The sequence below is a fragment of the Limanda limanda genome, chromosome 19, assembly GCF_963576545.1.
Source record: "Limanda limanda chromosome 19, fLimLim1.1, whole genome shotgun sequence".
NCBI classification, from domain to species: domain Eukaryota; kingdom Metazoa; phylum Chordata; class Actinopteri; order Pleuronectiformes; family Pleuronectidae; genus Limanda; species Limanda limanda.
The window spans coordinates 17,266,342-17,287,395 of NC_083654.1; the positions used below are offsets into that span (position 1 = coordinate 17,266,342).

Sequence of the window (21,054 nt, forward strand, 5' to 3'; positions counted from 1 at the left end):
TGATGGATCAGTACAGTGTTGTGTTACATTAACCTGAACTTGTCAACCTGTTGTGACAAATATAATTAGATGTTGTCAAGCTAACAGTATAAATATTCTAAGTATTTTCAGCACGTGCAATGTGTGGGTGTCCAATTTGTCACATTAAAGGTTGTCTGTACGATTTAGTGACATCTAGTGGTGAAGTTGCAAGTTGCTGAATAGCCCTCGTCTCCTCTCTTGTAGGAGACTGTCTGGTTTGTCCCTTCTGAGCTGCTGTAGAAAGATGGCGTTACAACATGGCCGACACAACTGATGAGGATATAAATGGGTGAGACAAATACACAGGTGATTCTACACGAATGAAAACATACAAACTTATACATATTTTATCCCATTTCGGTCAATTGATCCCTTTAAATCCTAAATATTAGTTCTTAAATGTAGTACTTTCTTAATGTTTTATTTAATTTGATGATATCCGTTAATCCCAATCTAGAAGAAGAACACACGTATTCTGTAGTAAATCAGAGACTCGAGCCAAGTTTCCTTCTGGCCTTCTGTTCTGGTCTCTTTCTTATCTCCCGACCCAAAAAACATAACATACATAAGTCTTAGTTGCCTCTCACTCATTCCCTACATTGTGCTTCTACCCTTCTCTGTAGCATTTTTACTATTCACCATTGTTACTGTAATAGACACGACGACTCTAGACGAACACTAGAGTGATCACGATTGTCAGTGTAGGTGGTCTCTCACACGTGTGCATTATTTTCAAATTGACAATTTGAATGCAAAGTACTTCTGTGACCATCTTCAGAGCTTCTTTGACTGGAAAGGTAGTGTTTAATTATTTTATCAGCCACTACCAAGTGCCTCAGGGCAAACACCTTCATCCTATGTACTGTATTAACTGTTTTTTTTCTTCTTTTTTATATAATGGTCAATTTAACGTGCACGCTGTAGAAAAATGCTAAATCTTCCATGTGGGGATCTGTGAGAGCCCCAGGGAGCATTAGGGCTAAAGCAGAATGAGGATTTGCAACATTTGCAGGAAAGCCTTCATCTAGATATAGTTAATAAAGAAGGTTATGTGCTTTGTTGTTTGTTTTGGGCTGTGAAGCAGTTCATTGTTATCAAAAGAGACATATTATAAAAAGCAATGGAAACAGCGAATGGACACTCCGAATACCTTAAACATTTTTTATTATGACTTTACATATTTTTTTACAAAAATTATTTTATTTTTACCCTGAAACAAGACTTGAGTTCCCTTTTCTGTTAGAAAATATCTTCAAACAACTTCGGCTTGATGGTTTATGGGCAGCGAGCAGTTTAAAATCCTGTATACTGTACAAACTGTGTCTGTCCCTTATTGTCAGATCACACACACACACAGGCACAAGCACAAGCACTCACACACGCACACATACACACGCACACCTTTAACTTTCAGACTTTGCCGTCTCCAACAGTTCATTGTCATTGAGATTTGATTTCCCTGTAGAGAACTGCCTTGTATGAGTTTTCTGTTCCTTTGCTTTGGGGGATTTCCATCATTATCTATCTGAAGCCACCAGACCAATAAATTCAATATATATCATTAGTGTTATTAACCCATCTTTATATTTTTGCATTTTCCCCCCTTTACCCTCTTTTCTAAATACATACTGTCCCTTTAATTCCTATACCTGAAATGTATTTTCAAAACAAAAACAACACTGAATACATATATATTTATCTATGTATATATATATATATATCATTTGGTGTGCATAGATATTGATAAAGTGCAATAGTATTTGGTTAAAAAAAGCTTAATAATGTGATTTCCCTGTTGGTTTATGATCCAGTCTTTGAAGCACGAAGAAGAAAACAAATGAAGTCTCTGGTGTTTGTGTTGGTCCTGATGAATATACTGCAGTAATCCTTCCTGTGGGGACAGATCACTTTCCTCTTGACGATGTTCCAGTTCTCTCCTCGACTCTCATGTCCGAGGAACCCACTGCGAAGCGTCCACTGGAGGTTCTCTCCTTCCCAGCTGCTGGGCTGTAACTCCTCACCCCTCCTGGCGGGGGCGGTGTTTCTGCTGCGCTCTACTTCTCATCCACAACAAAGATTTCCTCCGGGATCTTCTCCTCCGAGTCGGAGCGGTCCGACAGCTTGTCCAGGTACTCCATGTCGTCGAAGCGCTCGGCCACACACTGGGCCGTGAGGCGGGCCTCCGGGTCGTGGTCCCAGCAGTCGTCTATGGAGGCGCACACCAGCTGGATGCCCTGCAGGGGGAGCAGTGGAGCACAGGTATGATCAGTCAGGAACACTGACTCAGTCTGCGGCTGAAACCATCAACGTTCATGTGTGTTTATGCTTCCATCTGTGTTTGTGTTGATGAAAGTCACTGGTAACCAGTGTGTTTTCTATGAATGAAGTATAATGCAACAGAATTATGGATATTTGATTTTAGCAGATGGCCTGTTCTTGACTTTATGATCAAAATCGCTTTGAATATTTAATTTTTGCATTGTTTAAATAGGAAACATTATGCAGGAGATCGCGTTTCCCAATGCAGAAATTCCACAAAGAATAGAAATGAGCTAATTAGGAAATAAGTGCTGCACTGATAATTATTTATTAACGATATTAATGCTAGTTATATGGGTTTGCATTATATGATGCATTTTGTAGGTTATCCAATTGCTGGCTGTTGCATATGCATTCTTAACTCACCAGCTAATCTTCGCTTATAGTTGCTGCTAAAACTGACAAGTGATAAAAAGCATTAGCACATAATTAGGTTGCAATGAAAACCTCATTTTTTGAGATCCTCAGTAGTCACAGAGTCGCTTTATCCCACCGGAGATCATTGAGTTAACACATGGAGCCTGTTTCTACCACGTATTGTCCAGTAGGGGCTGGAGCCTCTTACCGGGTGGTTGTTCCAGATGTCGGGGATCTCAGGTCTTCCTCTATCTCGGAGAACGCTGTCCTTCATGCTCTCCACACACGGGTGCTCCCTCAGGTTCCCGAAGGGCGGCTCGTACTCTTTCACCTCTGCACAACAACGAGAAACAAGACACAGGTTAAAAAAAAACCATCATCAAAGTGTTCTGCTTCACTAATGCACTTTAGAGCAGACTCCCATGATCAGGACTGGTGCAGCTCTCCTGAATGGAGCGGCTGGTTCAGATGGCAGCGGCCCACAGCGCACGCTGCCACAACACCTGTCAAAGGAGCCACTGTGCGCTGGAAATGAAAAGCTGCAGGTTGCAAAGTGTAAACAGCAGCGCAGCAGCACAACCAGCTCCACTGATAGAACGGCCGAGAGGGAGATTTGCTGAGGAGAAACACTTTTTCCATCACATTTTGCTTTCTTTTTTTTTTTATCGTCAGCACTAATAGGCTTTAAGTAGCTCACCATCTCAGCTCTGGCTTTGTGTCACTTCTCTTGCACAACAAAAACGCAGAGTGCTTCTCAAAGGCAAATAGCAGTCGGGTTCACTCGGGGGCAAGACTTCAGAGCACTGAAGAGGACGATGCAGTCTGCAACCCACGGGTCAAGCGTTTCCAAAGAAAATGTAACCTTACATAATATATCCTGAATATAAAAAACCCACAAATAATACTCTGATTCACTTTGAGTTATGGCTGCTGCTGTCTTATTAAATCAGGTACTAAACACTCACTTAAACTAAGAAATAGGTAAAAGCAGATTGGTTCTGCAATTTGCTTCGAGATGAAAATCTGTCCCACAGAGTTTAGAGAACTGGAACAAAGCAGCCGCAGACGGAGAGTTGTGGATCAGCTCAGTCACGAGGCAAACATGTTGTTTACTGCAAGTTCACTGACTCCACCTGTAACGGCTATATGTCAAAGTTAAGGAATGAGAAATCCCACAACCGATCCTGAATGTCTGGAATGCTGGAACAGACGATCCACTAATAAGTAAACGCTTTGTGGGATGAACCCGTGGATGGTCACAAAGAGGCTCACAGGAAGCTGTGAAGCCTGCAGACAGGAAATGGAGACTTCTGGGACACAGACCAATACAACAGGGGGCTTTTCTGTGAAGTTGAAACTTATTCTGTAAGTGAAATTCCTCTGGTTCGGGGGTAGAATCTGAAACAAAGCCCCACCCAGCCTTTCGGTCAACGTTCAAGAGAAAAGGAGACAGATGTTTCTCTTTGTTTTGACAGGCCTGAGCGGGTGTATAACCCTATTCTGGACTTTATAAACCATCAGGCAAACATGTTTACGTGTTCATCCCCAAACAATGGGCCCAAAATATACGAATCATACTCGTGAGCTCTCTGCCGTGTAAACACAAGTGTGTATTCTAGGATGGAGGGACCTGGCGAATCCACGCTTGAAAAAGGAGAGGTGGTTTTTCCAGGGCGAACCTTAAATTAAACTCTGAACGGGCGAAAAAGCTTTTGAAAAACACAACACAGGGTCAGAGAGGAATGCTGTGGTCTGCAAAAGTCACACGCTGCATACCGACACGATTCCTGCACAGAGAGAGGAACTTCTGCTGTGTCTCCGGCGACAGCTGACATGCAGTGATGTGAATTCTGCAACGCCGGCACATATTTTATCCTTAAATGTCTGTTTCTCAGGACAGTTGTCTGGAATCTGCAGACGAGAGAATCTCTTAGCCTCAGTCAAACGAGTCCTGAAGTTTCCAAAGTTTTGTGGTTAATGTTTAGATATCGGTGCTCGAGTAGATCTGCAAACCCTTCTCCATCATCACAAGCAGATATTTAGTTTGATTTTCTGGTGCCGCTGCCCCTCAGAGTGAACATTTTTATCTAATTATTCTCAACAAGGCGTAAATAAAGAAAATCCCAATCACCTAAACACATAAATAATGCATGGAAGCTGATCCAAACAGAGTTTGAACAAGCACTTGGAAATAAATTAGTAATGTGATCACAATAACATTGTCTGTTTTGCAAAGTCTGCGTCTGGAGGAACAGCTTGATGACTAATCCACTCCCAGCCGCCGCTGCTGCTGTTGATTAGGCTGCGGTGGCTGTGACACTTGTTTTGTGTTGCTCGCAGGCTGTTAAAGTCATTTAGTGCAGATGCATACATGTGCGGCGCTTACTTTGGACATATGGCATCGACTTACCCTGGAGGCTAACCCTACCATTAACTAAGGCTGATACATACACTAACCTTCACCTAACCCCATTAAAACACCACCAGAGCTATTCCTGCTCGGGCTGGATGAGGCTTCAATGAAACCGAATTGGGCACAAACACGAATATTCTCTCCCCCATTCATCCCCAATAAAGACATAAGTTCCCCCAATTGTGGGATCTGGCAGAACCAACACACACCCACACCCATATAGACGCACACACACACACACACACACACACACACACACACAACAGTCCACCAGGCCCTCCAGTTCCAAAGGAGCTGCTGGTCTGACATCTGGATCGCAGCTGCCCTAACCTCTCTCCTCCTCTCCAGTCTAGCCCAACCTCTCCCTCCAGGGACCGAAGGTATTTCTCTGTCTGCAGCTCCACGTTAAACACCACTCCACTATCATCCCACTACTTAGCTCCACCCGCCCGAGGAACGCCCTCGCAGTCTTTTCCAAGCCCTAAATCTGGACCAGCTAAATTATACAGGAGAACAGAGGCGGGGATAAAAAGGCCTGAGCCTTGGATCCAGCTTTTCCCTTCTCTCCGAGGTGTGTTAATCTCTCTGTTTCCCTCTCGTTCCAGCTCTTCCTCTGTCTTTACAGTTGGAAGATAAATAAAAGCAAAGCGAAGGCTCATGGCTGCCTGGCTGCCGGGCGCTGTCGACAGACGGCTGTGTTCTCCTCGCCATCTGAGAGGAGACCACGGCCCCAGGAACCGTGACAGAGCGGCGAGGTGGCTGCCTGCCACTGAGGCGCTGAGATAGCTGATCAGACATCTGTCCTCTACAAACACACACACAAACACACACACACAGACACACACAGGCAGGCAGGTGGCATCAGATACAAGAGCGATGAGTGGAAACTTCTCCCAGGTCATTAAAACTATTCTCTGGGATGCGTCACTCCAGGAGCCGTGCGTGTTTGGTCTCCAGCGAGGTGAGTTCTCAGAGAGTCACGAGTGAGTCAGCGACCTCCAGGGACAACTTGGCAACTTCAGGAACGACTTTCTGAGCACTCAGTCAACATCAGTTTCACTCATTCACTCCAGATCTCTGGCTGGCGTACGATCACTATCTGCCAGTCGAGCACAACTGAGCGACTGCATCTCATTTGTGCAGCCTCTCGCCTCCTTCCTCTGGGCCCTTCAAGGTGGGAAACTTTCACCGTTTATTCAACATCTTAACCTTTTCAGGATGAGAACCGTCTCCCTGGGTTTCCAGCTTAACGATCCACAGACTTCACCCCCCCCCCGCTCGGCTCGGAGAGTTGCCAAGGCAAGAAAAAAGTGGATTGAGATATGCAGAACATGGGAAAAACACATGCGCTACCCCAGCGGCTTCTATCTTTAGTCTCTGCTTTGGTCCGAGGGTGGGACGGGAACCCATCTGCCCCCCCCCCTTTCCCCCAGTAAATCCTCACAGGCCTGTCCTCCCTGTCTGTCTGTGCCGGCCATGAGTAACGCTGGGTGACTGTCTGCTGCGAGAGAGTAATTAATTGCTGCTTCACCTGCCTCAGGGTAAAAAGAAGAAAGATACATGGGGAAGAGAAATGTAGAGAAGCTGAGAAGAGGCCGACGAGTTTAGACGACGAAGAATGCACGTGCGACTCATTGCTATTCTACTATAGTCTGTTGTGTGAGTAAAAACCATATTGTAGAGTCCATACCATTCTGAATCAAACACCAAATCCCAATGTTATGCCTTTATTTAATGTTTTTGCTTGATGTCTGGTTTGATACAGCAACCCAAAGGTTTAAAGCTCGGGTTGGTAATCCTGGAAACTTGAAACCCTTTGAAAATATGCAACAGATACATCCCACCCCCCCTCTCATAGAAGCTCTGCCCCCAAAACTAAATCTATCTACCTCTGTCTATTCAGAGAAACATGGTTTAACTGGGTCTATAATAATGTTTGCTGTCGTCCCCAGTTCCCGTTTGTTCGGATGTAAATAAATACAAAATAAGCGGCGGAAAGACTCACAAGCATAAACTGAGAAGTGAATAAAACGGATGGATGAGTAGGATGAATAAAGCCTTTGTCCCTCAAGAGGAAACAACGTGAAGCTAACGTTGATCCATCCTGGATTAATTTAATCCGTCTCGATGTATCCTGTCTGGTCTGCTTTCAGGAGACACTCGCCACAAAACATCTTCCACAGAGTTCACTTCCCTCCAAAAACAGTGCGTCCAGGGACCGGGCTCTTTGCAAAACAGGAAATCGTCTGTTTTGTTTTCAAAGGTGTACCCACAGGGCACATACTGTATATTCTTACTGTTGGGAGAGGAAAAGCAAAGGGGGATTGTGGGTCACATAACCATGTTTTTCCTCCTGGGCAAAATAACTGTGCGACACATTTCAAGAGGGGCCCCCTGGGGGGTTCGGGTGGTGAGGGCAAAAAACAGGAAAACACCAAAGTAGAAGCGTTCGTGCCCAAACCCGGCTTTCAATCACCACGCTGACACAATGGAGACAGGAGCAGTCACAGAAACAAACTGGACCACAGAGACACTGAAGGGAAGTGAAAACAAATGACTGACTGTCGACGTGAAATACTGCCGCCGCGGTTCTCCTTCACGTAATCGCCCATTTCTATTATTTGCACATATCCTGGCCTTGTTGTTGCTTCGGCACGACGAACACGGGTAACGCGACATTAGTGAAGTGAGAGCTGATCCTTGAGACGTCGACGAGATGGATCGGGTCCCTTTTAGGATTCGCTCCCAGTGTGATTAATGGAACATGGAGGACACACACACATCGGTCCCGTCACTCATCCAGTGAGCGAGCTCGAGGTGGAGCTGGTCACCGGGCTCCTAATTGGTAAAGTCGTCAATGTGCTTGTTCTCCTCGGAGGTGGAGCAAGAGCCAGGGAGGCACAGTTTCTCTTTACAGTATTTCTGAGGATTTTTTACACACAGTCCAAAGGGAATTTACTTAATCAGTGCTGCTATGGATTTCCTTTCCCCTCAATCACCGGGGCTGGTCTCTAATTTACCAAGGAAACACACACTTATCTCTATTCTTAACTAAAGGTCACCGGTGATGTTTACGTGTGAACACTGGGGGCAACACATGATGGGTTGAGAGGTAATCATACATTTAGAGAAGATGAGCACACAACACAACTGATCATGATTAACAAAGAGGAAACTGATGTGACACAGCAGTTCAACATTCTGGGGAAAATCCATGATTCAGAAAACTAAGAACCTTTCCCATGTGCGCCTGGCAAGTTGCTTTTATGAGGGTTTATGTACTGGACTATTATTTTTGGCTGACATTCTCAATCTTTTGTTTTTACACTTGGTTTGTTGTTATCCCTTTTTCTCTGGCTGTAGTTTAATTTGCAGATAAGAGAGTGGCATCAATCTCCTCATCTCACTATCCCGCCTTTTTCTTCATATGTTAAAGACATAAACTCCAGAAAATGTCATATTCTCTGGTTGTTTCTCACATGTGCTCACGGAAATAGCAGCTCAAGTGCTTCTTCCCCAAAATGTTGAACCGTCCAACCTTCAGGAGGCGTTCAAATCCTCAATAAGAGCAAACATCCACGGTAGTATTTCTGAGAGAGACGCTGCCGTCAGCCCTGCTGTTCTCTGCTGACTCAGATTCTCTAAAGAGCAACCAGCCAGATGGATAATATAAATACTTATTCTTATATTTCCTGTGTGGTTAAGTTAAACTGCCTTTGACCTGGATACAGGCCCAGATTGTTGTTTACAGCTTAACTGTTCTTTCTTGAATCCACAGTTAGAAAGGTCTGCAAACTGTGAACTTAACTTTCCGATTCTTCTTGTTGTTGCAGTTTTTCTTTGCTCACTTACTTATTAATTCAAAGCCTAATTCATCAGTTTACTAAAAGTAGCTCAACCTGAAAGAGCAAAATATTTTGGTGAGGATTCAGAGGAGCTTTTTGGCATCAAAAAAATAAACAGCTTCACAGTTTACTCCACAAAATGTTTGCTGCTGTAAAGCCGATGCATTGGCCTTCAGTTTCAAACACTGATCGATAATGTCATTAGAAGAACTGGTCATTTCTCTCATGGAGGCATCACAGCAGATTATTGAGCCGTGCAGGTGATCTTACCTCCGTTTGCACTACACCTGGAGATGATCTCCCACAGGACGAGAGCCATGGAGTAGACGTCGGCCTGTTTGAAAGACTCGATGTTTTCTAGGTTGATTCTCGACTCCAACACCTCTGGGGCCATGTACCTGGCCGTACCCACCTGGAGGAGGCAAAACAGAAAGGGAGATCCGTGTCACTGATCGTAAGCCGATGACAATAAAAGATAACATAGTATAATATCTTTTTTAATGTGTTAAAGCAGCACCTTTTACCCCAAAAGTCCAAGCTTCAAAATAAGTTTGGAACATCTACTAGGAATAGAGAGAATGGTGCAGGTTCTCTTCCCACTCGTCAGCCTGAATGCATGTTGTTGCTCTGTGTACCTCAAACTGACCGATAGTTGCAGCTTAAACTGGAAATCAGCAGAGAACACACCTCTGCCAACAGTCCCCCTTACCAAACCACATTTAAATTGACAAGATCCAGATCTTTATTTGGATCTGCACCAAATCGCACACACACCCCCAAAAAACCAGATTTTTTCCATCAAGATCCATTAAACATATTCTCTGGGAAATCTAACAAAATTCCCGGATCCACCCTCTGAAAATGTAATGGGCTCTTCCCTGACCCATACTTCTTCCTTCCACTAAATTTTACGGTTAAACATCCAGTAGATTATGCGTAATCTTGATCACAAACAAGCCAGGAATCTTTTAAATATGAAGAATTTAGAGTTTTGTGGATTTGTTACAGGAAGCTGGGGATTATGGATATCCCCCTGTCCAGCTGCAGGGGGCGCTGTTTCTCAGTAAAAGTGACATAGTGTTGCTTTAAACAGGACAGGACATCTAGTCAGTGAGAATTACACCCCAACATTAACCTGAGGTGGAAAGACAGGTGGTTATTTCCTGCTTTAGCAAGATGTCAAATCACATTTGTGAGAATCCAAACAGGTTTGATCTATTAAATAACTCAGAAAACAAAAGGGAGCTCAGAGCTGAACAACATGTTGATTATCTTCACATAATTACCGCTTTGGAAAATGTTTTCAATGGCGCTTCCTCCAAGGGCAGCGCGATGCATTAGGTGTGAGTCATTTTCATAATGGAGTCTAATATAACTCTGGTCTATTCAGCGTAATGAGTCCATTAGGAATCAATCTAGCCTAGTTTGCCTTGTGACTATAATAAAATGACAACCTAGGAAGAATTACGGCATAATGTCCATCAGCACGATGCGTCGGGCGGGGGGGGGGGATAAGATACAGAGAACGGCAAATATTTAGAGCCGGTTTCCCTGAGTGATGAGGATCAGAAATGAAAAGTTTGATGGATGGCTCGGCTCGTTTCAGGGTCGGATAAATACCTTCAAAAGAAATATATGACAGGGCTCGGAATGGCCTGCGTCCAGGGGGGCCGGTGCAAATTATAGCAGAAGAGGATTAATGTCTCGTCTCTGAAGGGGATCAAAAGCCAAAGTGAGAAGAGCTTTACCTGCCCGCTGTTGGCCAGCTCGTCCACTGACAGATTGCTGTCCAGGCGCAGCGCGAGGCCGAAGTCGCACAGGCAGCAGGTCAGGTCGCTCCTCACCAGGATGTTGGAGCTCTTTATGTCCCTGTGAGCGATCGCCACCTTGTAGCGGCCGCAGGTCGTGTGGTCGCTGTGCAGGTGAGCCACGCCCCCGGCGAGCGAGCTCCCCAGCAGCCACAGGTCGCGCCAGGTGATGATGTGATGACTCAGGTACTCCTGCAGATTCCCTCGGGGGTGATAGGCCGTGATGAGCCAGTACTGTCTCTGCACCTTCCGCTCCTCCGCCGTCAGGAAGTGAAGCACGTTCTCGTGTCTCAGGTCCGCGTCCGAGAAGATGTCCTTCTCGTTTTTCCAGGAGGCGTACTCCTCGTACTGGAAGATCTTAATGGCCACCGTCTCGAAGGCCTGCTCCTCGCCGCCCGACGAGCCCTGCTTCAGCTTCGCCTTGTAAACCTCCGCAAAGCGACCCTTTCCGACCTGGACGTCCAGCTCGATGGGCAGCAGCTCCGTGTTGTGGTTGAGATTGTTGGCGAGCGTGGAGCTGCTGTCCGAACCCTCGTCGTCGATCATGATGGCGTGAGCGTCACTGAAGCCCTTCTTGCGCCTTGAGCTGGCGTGCCGCTGGCGGTAGACCCGGTAGCAGTAGAAGGAAGTGATGACGAGAACAGCCATGACCAGCAGAGGCACCAGGCTCACCAGGATGACGGCGACCACCTGAGAGTCCATGTCTGAGGGGACGAAAGGGAGAAAAAACTAAGATTAAAACTATACTCCTGAATATTAACCAAAAAACAAAACCCAATGTCCCCAGAGGACGATCCCTTGACCGTTCTCTTTAGCTCTGCGAAGGATTTTAGCATTTCAAATTTGAAATGTGATGTCAACAGCTTGTTGTTCTGACCCCAAGTGACCAGAACAATTTACCCGGGTTTAAAAGTCATTTTCTTGAACTTGAACAAAAAATTATTTTCCTACAGGGTCCATTTATTAGTTTGTCCACTTGCAATGAAATTGTAGATTCCATTTAAATATACGACACATTCAGAACTGGCCAAGGAAAATGAAGATAGGAGCATCTACAATATGAACCGGATCATGTGAAATGATCAAAAGTCCCAGAACAATGATTATAAAGGGATTTGCATAATTCATGATTAATCTCTTGGATTTCCTTCTTTTCTCTGAGTCAACAAGATGAAGCTTCTTTCAAAAACCTGCTTTTCCACTTGTTCTTTTTTCGGGATGATGACTAACAGACGATTTGTTTCCCACAAGAAACAAATTAAAGTCAAACTCGTATCTGTGTAGATCGTATCTGGTCAGCAGTATATTCTCAGAGCATGAGGAATGTCCATAAGCATCAGAAAGCTAAAGTTAGCGTCTCGGCCACAAATGCAAGCAGCTCCAAACCCCAACCCAGTCAACCACATATTGTGTCTCTTTATAGTTTACGTCTGATTCTGGTAATTGAGGAGGCGGTGCGTCTGGTAGCTGCTCGGGTTTTGGCGAGGAGTGAAAGTTTATACTTGTGCTGCGGTTATAAGAGAAGACCAATAAACTGTATATAACCAGACAACACATACGGAATGAGAGCACACCCACTGCTTCACCATGTGACAAGATCTAAATCTAATTATCTGTGCACTGGGGTGTCTAGTTGCTCCCAGTCCCACGTGGATTTGCTCAGCATTTACCAATTTCCCCCTTTTACAGACCTTAATTTCCCATTTAGCTTTAGATTGTTTCCAAACAGAATCGCAGACAGGTGAATTACAAAAATGAATAAAAGAGATTCGAGATGAATGGTAGATATGAGGAGCACAGTCTGGTCAAAATGAAGGAGGAGTACAGGATCGAGTCGTCTGCCCAGTCAAGCCCTCTGCTTCTCTCTCAGGGTTTTTTTCTCCTTAACAGGAAACCACATGTCTGAAATCCTCGACAGGGCCCCAACCAGTTTGTTTTGCTTTTGGTGGAGTGAGAAGCTCTTTCTCACAACAAACCTGTCACCGTGCCTCTGCCAGACAGCGCTCCCAGACTGAGCATCACGTTGTATAACTTCACGTTTTGAGGAAGAAGGGACCTGATGTCCAGCTAGTGAAATTAAAAACCATCAAATGAAGCTTTCCCCTTAATTGAAAGTTTTTGCTCTGTAGTTTGTAAACTGATGAAAAAAGCTTATTTGCTTTCTTGCCGAGACTTGGATGAGAAGACCGACAACCGTTACCGTAGCAACTCTAAATATATTTGAGCTGGTATGTGAACAACATGGCTTTTCTTCTAACCTATGAATTAGCTCTGTGATTTTTGCAGTAACCCGTGTTATACAGTTTAGGAAACATAAGTGAATGTTTAAATAGAAAAACACAAATGTTCAAAGGACCATCACAGTCACTAACTCGTAAAACATAAACTAGTATATATATATATATATATATTGGATTTCTGCTGCAGCTCTTTCATTACAGCTCGGCCTCGGGTCAGTGACAGAGACGTTACAGAAAGTGCACAGACATTCTCGACAGTGAGCGAATGGGTTTCCATGACGTGGTTTTCACTGTGCAGATGCTTTCAATTTGGCTGCCTGCTCGGAGCCAGGTCTCGGAAATGTACCTCCGTGTTATTATTGCCTGGATGCTGTAGTCAAAATACATTTGATTCCAGAACCTGTGTTGTAACGGGAGTCCTCGGGGTCAACGTCCCCGAAAAGGCCTGTTTGTGATCATGTGGCCGGTGAGAATTAAAGTGCACACATGTTAGCCTTCATGCATGACGCCTTACATGACAAGCTGAGGGGAACTGGCATGATGATATGAGGTGGACCGTGACTAGGACGTTAGCATGTTGTGTTGTGCACATGTGAGAAGCGTGAGGTCTCCCACCTCTTTCTGCATCACTTGTCCACTGCTTTTAGAAAAGTACTCGTACCAAATGCTGCATTTATCAATATTATGATAAACGTGACTCTTTGCCTTTAACTTCTGAAGATTTTCCAGGTCAGACGTGTTCATAACAACAGGAAAATGTCTGGAACACTCAGGCGAGGGCTGGTGTCTGGGTCGATCATGCAGGAGGCCTGACATGACGTGGAAATTGCAGAAATGAGTCATGAAGCTTAGGGCAAGTTCAGTAAGGAAGACTTAAGCTGCAGACGATCAGCTGATAGTACGGAGCACTTAACCTGCAAAGTGATCAGCTGATTGTGGGTGTTCCTAAATGTCCAATCAGGTCTGGCGCAGGCTCTTCAGCCAATCATTCAGCACCTGTCAAACTTTAAAAATCCCTTCTCTTCTCTTACGCAGTCAAGCGTCCTTCAGTGACGTGCATTACCCCTCCTCCACCCCAATCTCCTCTAGTCTCCAGTAGAATATTCATCGACCTCAACCGATTATACGCTAATCTCACATCATGCTGGCAGCGATCATGGACCTTGATGACGGATCCCAACACTGTCAGTGGATCGTGATTATGGCGGCACCCGATTACGATGGGAGTTGATCGCGGACTAAAAAAGCAACAACCTGCCTGATGTCACAATTGGCGAAGTCCAACAGGACAATTCCCACGAATATGGGCCATCCAAAACTATCGTTTGACTGATGAACCACCACCAGTGTCTAGACCCCGGGGGGTATTCCTGTTCGATGCTCTGCTCCACCCCCTTCTAATCCTGATGACATCTCACAGGGGTCTAAATGCCACAGACTGTAAACATTCATATTCTTGTGTGTTTGCAAAATAAATTTTGTAAATTGGAAATCGAGTCTCTCCTAATTGAACTTTAGTTTACAGCACATTGACATCGAAGTCTCTTCTTATCCCCAAAAGCTCTCAAATCTCATATGTGATGCCTCTTTTTCATTCTGAAACACTAAACTCCTCCAGTTTCACGTCTGTCGCGTGTTATAAGCGTCATCAACACACCTACTACTCCTGCTGTGAATTTTCCGGATATTTTTCTGCTGTATTCTCCCAATGGATCCCTCGGAAAAAGGCAAACGACTTTTGTTCTCCCCTCATGATCAGCAGACTGCAGCTCCCCTCCGCTCTGGGACTGTTTTGGTATCTTGTATCTAATTGCTCTGGTTTCACGTCCTGTAGTTTCACTGCTTTAGTTCACTATCTCTGCTCTCATCAGCCTGGTTTCCAGCTGTTTCAGCAAACAAGCTCTGATAAACCCACAGTGGGAGACTCGCTCTGCACCAAACAGCAGAGAGACAACGATTCACATAGTTTGTGAAAACACTGGAGCACGAGCAGCTAATGAGCAGGTCACAGGTCAGAGGGAAAGAGATGGTGAAGATCTGGCTAATGTTGCTTTTAATCTGCAGGGAACTCTTTTCTATCATGTTCGCTGCAGCTTTATAAGTCAGAGTTTTGGCCCAAAAAACTAAAAGAAGAAACTACAGAGCTGCTGCTTTAACTTACATTCGTTAAAAATGATGTGCTCATTGCACTCATCCTGCGAGCAGGAGCAGATGAAGAACTCGGAGCCCATTCCCTTCCTCTCCTTCATCTCACACTTGCTGTTGTTGTAGTCCTCCAGCACGAGGCCATACAGCTTCTCAGCCGGCTTGTGACAGACTGTCTCAAAGGTGACGTTGTCGTCTTTCTTCCTCCTGAGAAACAGAAACAAAAAAACATTGAAAAAACTTATTTGGTTTGATTTGTAGTCTTTGTTTTGGAACAAAAACGACAAAGAATAGTTTGGAAATGAAGTCGTTTTCAGAAATCTGTATCATCGTGTAACACCAGGACTGAAGTTGTGTAAATAATGCAGTTTTTCAGTCGTACAGTGATGAAGTGGTTAGTGTAAAGGCCGGAGTTGTCCACGGCCTCAGCATTATGTAAATCACTGCGACACAGAGGTCACATTTACAAACAGCGTGAGTTTGAAATATCATTACAAACAGGAAACGAGGGGAAAAAACCCTGAACCTGCACAATACATAAATATTTAAATTCCGCCTCCCTGCAGAGAGGTGCAGCCGTCCACGTGCCGCTGGCATTCTGCTGACCTCAGCACCTCGCATGCACATAACGTCGCTAATATAATTAGAAACAGCAGCGTGGCCTTAAGCCTCTAATACCGACACAAATCTGCTTCCTGCTGCTTCTCACATTCGGAGTCAGATCTGCTGCTGACGGGTGGTTAGAGGCTCGTGTGAGATCGTCTGCTCCAGAACGCTGACGCACGGAGTGTTTAGAGGAAAAGGTCAGCGACGGAAACTGGTCTGAGTGAGGAAAGATAACTTCCTCACCTCTTTTCTCTCTATTATGATCAAAGATGTGAATATAACAACCTTTATACACCTTACTTTAATACTTAACCAACTCTAACCTGTTATTATTCACGACCAGGGGACACTCACCATATACTGACGCACACTTCGTCATCATGGGGGCAGATGGCGGTGATGTTGCACGCCACCTTGCACCTCCCTTTCCCCGTGCAGCTGGTTGGCTGCCGGTCACAGAACTTGCACAGCCTCCTCATCTTGATTATCATGGCCTCTGGAGAAAGAGAAGGGAGTTGACAGAGGAAGTTTTGTGAGTAAATAAAACAAAGTTCAGTCCAAACTGTAACATGGAGTCGAAACAGTAAACTACAGGTTGAATTTAAGTGTTTTAAAGACACTTGAAATTAAACACTTTCCACACACAGCACAGTTTGTTATTCTCAAGCGACTTGTCATTAAACTTGGATACTGATATAATAACATAGTGATGTTCCTTCTTTGGTCTGGCAGAGTCGAGACATTATCGCAGTGATGTGCTCAAAAACCTTACGACCCATGCAATTTAAATTCAAGGCAGTTTAATACTTTTTAAGGCCTTTTATTTGCAAAATATAATTTTTAAAAAAGATTAACACTTTCGTATATAAGTCCGTTATATATACTGACTCTGCGCAATGAAGGGAAATGCATTTGTTTACGCCAGCTGTTTTAACGGAATATATGTTTGGAACAATATCAGGACAAAAGCTAACAATGTCAAATAACTAGCCTCTTAGATAATGAGTTTTTATGATAACTTCCTTTGGTACCAAGTGCATACGATATGTTTCGAAATACATACACAAAAGTTACAGTTTTTCAACGTACATGGAGGCAAATTCCTGACGAAAAACTACCAGCAACTATTTTGCAAAACATCCGAGACCACAGAGGTTTCCATAAGAATGAATACAGACTCAGACCTCAGGCCTCCTATGTTTAACTAGTTATTTAAGCACATTTGATAAAAATATCAAACAAAGGCTTGATCAGTGATGTACGTATGTATATAAAGTCCGGGATTCTTTTGGAATTTGCCAATAAATTGGAGCAAAGACCAAACAAATCCCAAATATGTCTTTCTACTGCAGGGACAGGTTTGATTCCTGTGAAGTGGGAACAATAAGAGCAGCGTTCAGAGGCCTCCACCTCACGCTGGGCCTGTTCAGACTTGACTTTGCCGGCGGGCAGGTCCATATCAGTGAAAGACAGGATTGTGTGATGAGTGCCTGTGGGTTTGATAATCATCTGAGGAGACAACTACCAGACAGGCAAGAACAACAAACAAAGAAAAACACGGATTCATCTCAGCTCCTTCGCTGGGAACTCTCTAATTTGTCAAGTCGGCTCCTCGACAAGAAAAGGTGCCGCGCCAACTCTGTTCATGAATATCAAAAAAAAGGGAGGAGGGCGTAGTGTGTGTGTGTGTGTGTGTGTGTGTGTGAGGAATTTAGTTTCTGCAGACCGGTTTTCTCTTAGTTCTTGGAATGATAAAAGCAGCCAGGTATTATGCTCTGTTTGGGACATGGATGACAGACTGAGGAAGAGGAGGGTGAGCAGTCTCTCTACAGACAATCCCACATGATCTGTGAGGCGTACACTACGTGGTCTGATGACGGTAATGATGATGATCATGTGTACTTTAGCCTCTCGCTGCGAGTCGACTGAGTAAACAGAAAAGGAGAAGGGAAAAAGAGATTTCCACGTGGTCAGAGCTGGATCACTGAACTCCACTCCTCCAGATCTTTTGGGTTAATGTTTAAAACGAAAAAAACGGAAGAATAGCCTGACGGGAAAACCTCTAAATTACAAAAGCAGAGGAAGAGACTGAGCGTGTGACTGCACTGCTACAGTGAAACCACCTAACCACACTTTCTACTGTACGCCGACACCACGTGCACAGGAACCTGCTCCTTCCATCAGAATATGCATCTCGAGGGCAGGCAAGGAGAGAAAGTGGCTTCGCTTCTACCGCTGTCAATACCTCCTGCACAAAAACACCACAGAGATATGTGTGAAGTGGTGAAGTCACATGGAGAGAGAGAGAGAGAGAGAGAGAGAGAGAGAGAGAGAGAGAGAGAGAGAGAGAGAGAGAGAGAGAGAGAGAGAGAGAGAGAGAGAGAGAGAGAGAGAGAGAGAGAGAGAGAGAGAGAGAGAGAGAGAGAGAGAGAGAGAGAGAGAGAGAGAGAGACGTTTCAGACAGGGAAGTGCAAGTGAAACAAACATCTCCACGGTGAAGACGTCTGCTCAGTATCCGTTTGCCGCTGAATTCACACTGACCCGAGGAAAAGGTGCAGTGGTGTGTGTGTGTGTGTGATACAGTGTGTGTGTGTGTGTGTGTGTGTGAGTGTGTGTTTGCTCTGTGGCACAAAAAGCCTACTGTGTCATTCCTCCCCAGTCGGCAGGGAGGGGTTAGACCGACAGAGCAACAGACGTACTGTACAACCTGCAGCGGGAAAGAGCCAAATCTCTCAGAGAGATATTTCACTCCGGCCTCTTGACCGATGGAAACTCCCCCGAACAAATAAAACCCATCAAGATATTACACTCAAAATCATTTCAGAGCCATTTCAGCCTGTTCAACTGTGCCCGGTGGGCCAATTGGGGGGGTGGGGGGGTTTGAAGTTAATCAGCAGTGAGGGGATAAGTCCAGCGGTGTGAAGGTGTTTGAGCCGGAGTAATTATATCATTAGAGCGACTCCTCTGAAAGACGAGCGCGTGGTTTTAAACCCAGGGGGGCGGGCTGTGGAGGGGATGAATGGTAGTAATTGTCACCCAGGGCTAGATATAATTGCACAGAGGTGGGGGGGGGGGGGGAAGAGGATTAGGAACAGCCAAAGCCACTTGGTGCCTTTGGGACTGAGCCTGGGACAGATGAAGGTAAAACCCAGTCTTCCTCGGAGGAAGTCATGTGGCTGTCGCTTCAAAAGATGGAGACAAACTGGGGCAGAGAGATACGACCAGAACTATATCAAGGTGAAAATTATAGATATCGATGATCAGCAGCATAAATGTCACATTGTTATTACTCTTTAGGGACAGAGAAGGACAAATTTAGAATAGCTCTACTTCCACACGTGGTTTATCTCCAGATAATTATCGATATTGACTGAAATGAACACTTTCTACTTGATATAATTTCAGCAGCATCCTATGAGGAGGGCTTTAAAAGCTAACAGGTGATATCAGACAGATACTCTTGTTTTTGATTAATCTTATTCAAATTTCAAATGCCCAGCTCCAGAGATAACCCATGTGAGGAAGTAGGACAATAAAGAAATATCAATACTTCATATAATAGAAAAATCAGTCCTCAAACTTGAAATAAACAACAATAAGACATTTATCACACTAATAACGATGTGGTCTGATACAAACACTTCTTCAGCACAGTGACGAGGTTTTAAAACATTCAATCTACTTCAGATTCACATAGATGTTGTGCTGTTTATCGGTTTAAGAGTTTAAACCGAAAAACTTTCACTCGGGAGCAAAAATCTGTCTGAAAACTTGAGGAAATAACAAAGTGACGTTTATCGCGATAAATATGATAATAATCCTGATATGGACGGAAACAAACTTTACAAACTTTAACCGAATGGTCCGGCTCCACATGAGGAAGACTACAGGTGAAACAACAATAAGACATTTATCACATTAATAATCACGATGTTGACTGAAACAACAATTTGTACACACAGTGACGAGTTTTAACACATTCAATCTACTTCAGATTCGTACAAATGTTTTGCTGTTTGTTGTTTTAAGAGTTTAAAACCGAAAAACTTTCACTCGGAGGCAAACATCTGTCTGAAAACTTGAGGAAATAACAAAGTGACGTTTATCGCGATAAATATGATAATAATCGAGATATGGACTGAGACAAACTTTACAAACTTTAACCGAATGGTCCGGCTCCAAATGAGGAAGACTACAGGTGATACAATAAAGAAATATCAATAAAAATCCTGATATGATCTTCATCAATAGCAAACTCATGCCTCAAACGTGAAAGAAACAACAATAAGACATTTATCACATTAATAATCAGGATGTGGACTGATACGAACACTTATTACACACAGTGACGAGTTTTAAAACATACCATCTACTTCAGATTAGTACAAATGTTTGCTCTTTGTCGTTTTAAGAATTTAAAAACGAAAAACCTTCACTCGGAGGCAAACATCTGTCTGAAAACTTGAGGAAATAGCAAAGTGACGTTTATCGCGATAAATATGATAATAATCGAAATATGGACTGAGACAAACTTTACAAACTTTAACCAAATGGTCCGGCTCCACATGAGGAAGACTACAGGTGACTTGAACGTTGTTTTTAATGGATTTATTCGGACTTTTTTTTAATTATTAAAAAAGTTGCAGATCTTCGGGAAACATCGCGTGTGAAATAAACTTTGTAGCAAACTTCGTTGTCGCTTCCTCGTCCGGACTCTCTCTCTCTCTTGTGCGTAAAGCTGGACTCACCCGTCTCCTCCTCCAGCAGCAGGACCCCGAGCAGGAGCGTTCCGCACCAGAACGCGGACAGACGAAGCAGCTCCATGGAGAAGAGAAGGACAAACTCACTTCCTTCTTTCTCATGAATCCACCGAAGCTTTGGGTTGGATTTCCAAAAACTTCCAAAAACTTCGAGAAGCTCCACGAACCAGATGAGAAGAGAGAGAGACGCGCGGGCAGGAGGAGTTTCTCAACACTTCTCATGAAACAGGAAATCTTCAGAGGGGCTGGACACTTTTTTCTTCCTCCCCTTCTTCTTCTTCTTCTTCCTCTTCTTCTCAGCCTGACTCCTGCCGCAGAGTCGAACCCTGTCATTAAGACTTTGAAATGACTCGCTCTCACAGAACAGGAGGCTTCACCTAACAGCCTGGAAAAGCAAAAACACCCTGGTTGTCTCCAAAGTGTCCTCACAGTCCTCAGATCTCACAGGAAGCTGCTCATCAGACAAGCGAACACTTTTATTTTTAATTTGTTTTTGCCAGAGTTTTGTGTTTGGGACAAATACATGTATCTTAATCTTAT

At 44.2% G+C, this 21,054-nt stretch overlaps 1 protein-coding gene across 1 annotated transcript; it reads right to left on the reverse strand.

Annotated features, from left to right (window-relative positions):
- Positions 1-1,168: 1,168 nt before the first annotated feature.
- On the reverse strand, positions 1,169-20,746 carry LOC133025822 (TGF-beta receptor type-2-like). The gene is made up of 7 exons (XM_061092582.1): positions 20,503-20,746; positions 16,109-16,250; positions 15,165-15,355; positions 10,704-11,467; positions 9,226-9,367; positions 2,906-3,030; positions 1,169-2,255 (listed from the first exon to the last, which is right to left on the reverse strand). Exons 1-7 carry the CDS (start codon positions 20,576-20,578, stop codon positions 2,076-2,078), a joined length of 1,620 nt encoding a protein of 539 aa, XP_060948565.1. The 5' UTR covers positions 20,579-20,746; the 3' UTR covers positions 1,169-2,075.
- Positions 20,747-21,054: the final 308 nt, after the last annotated feature.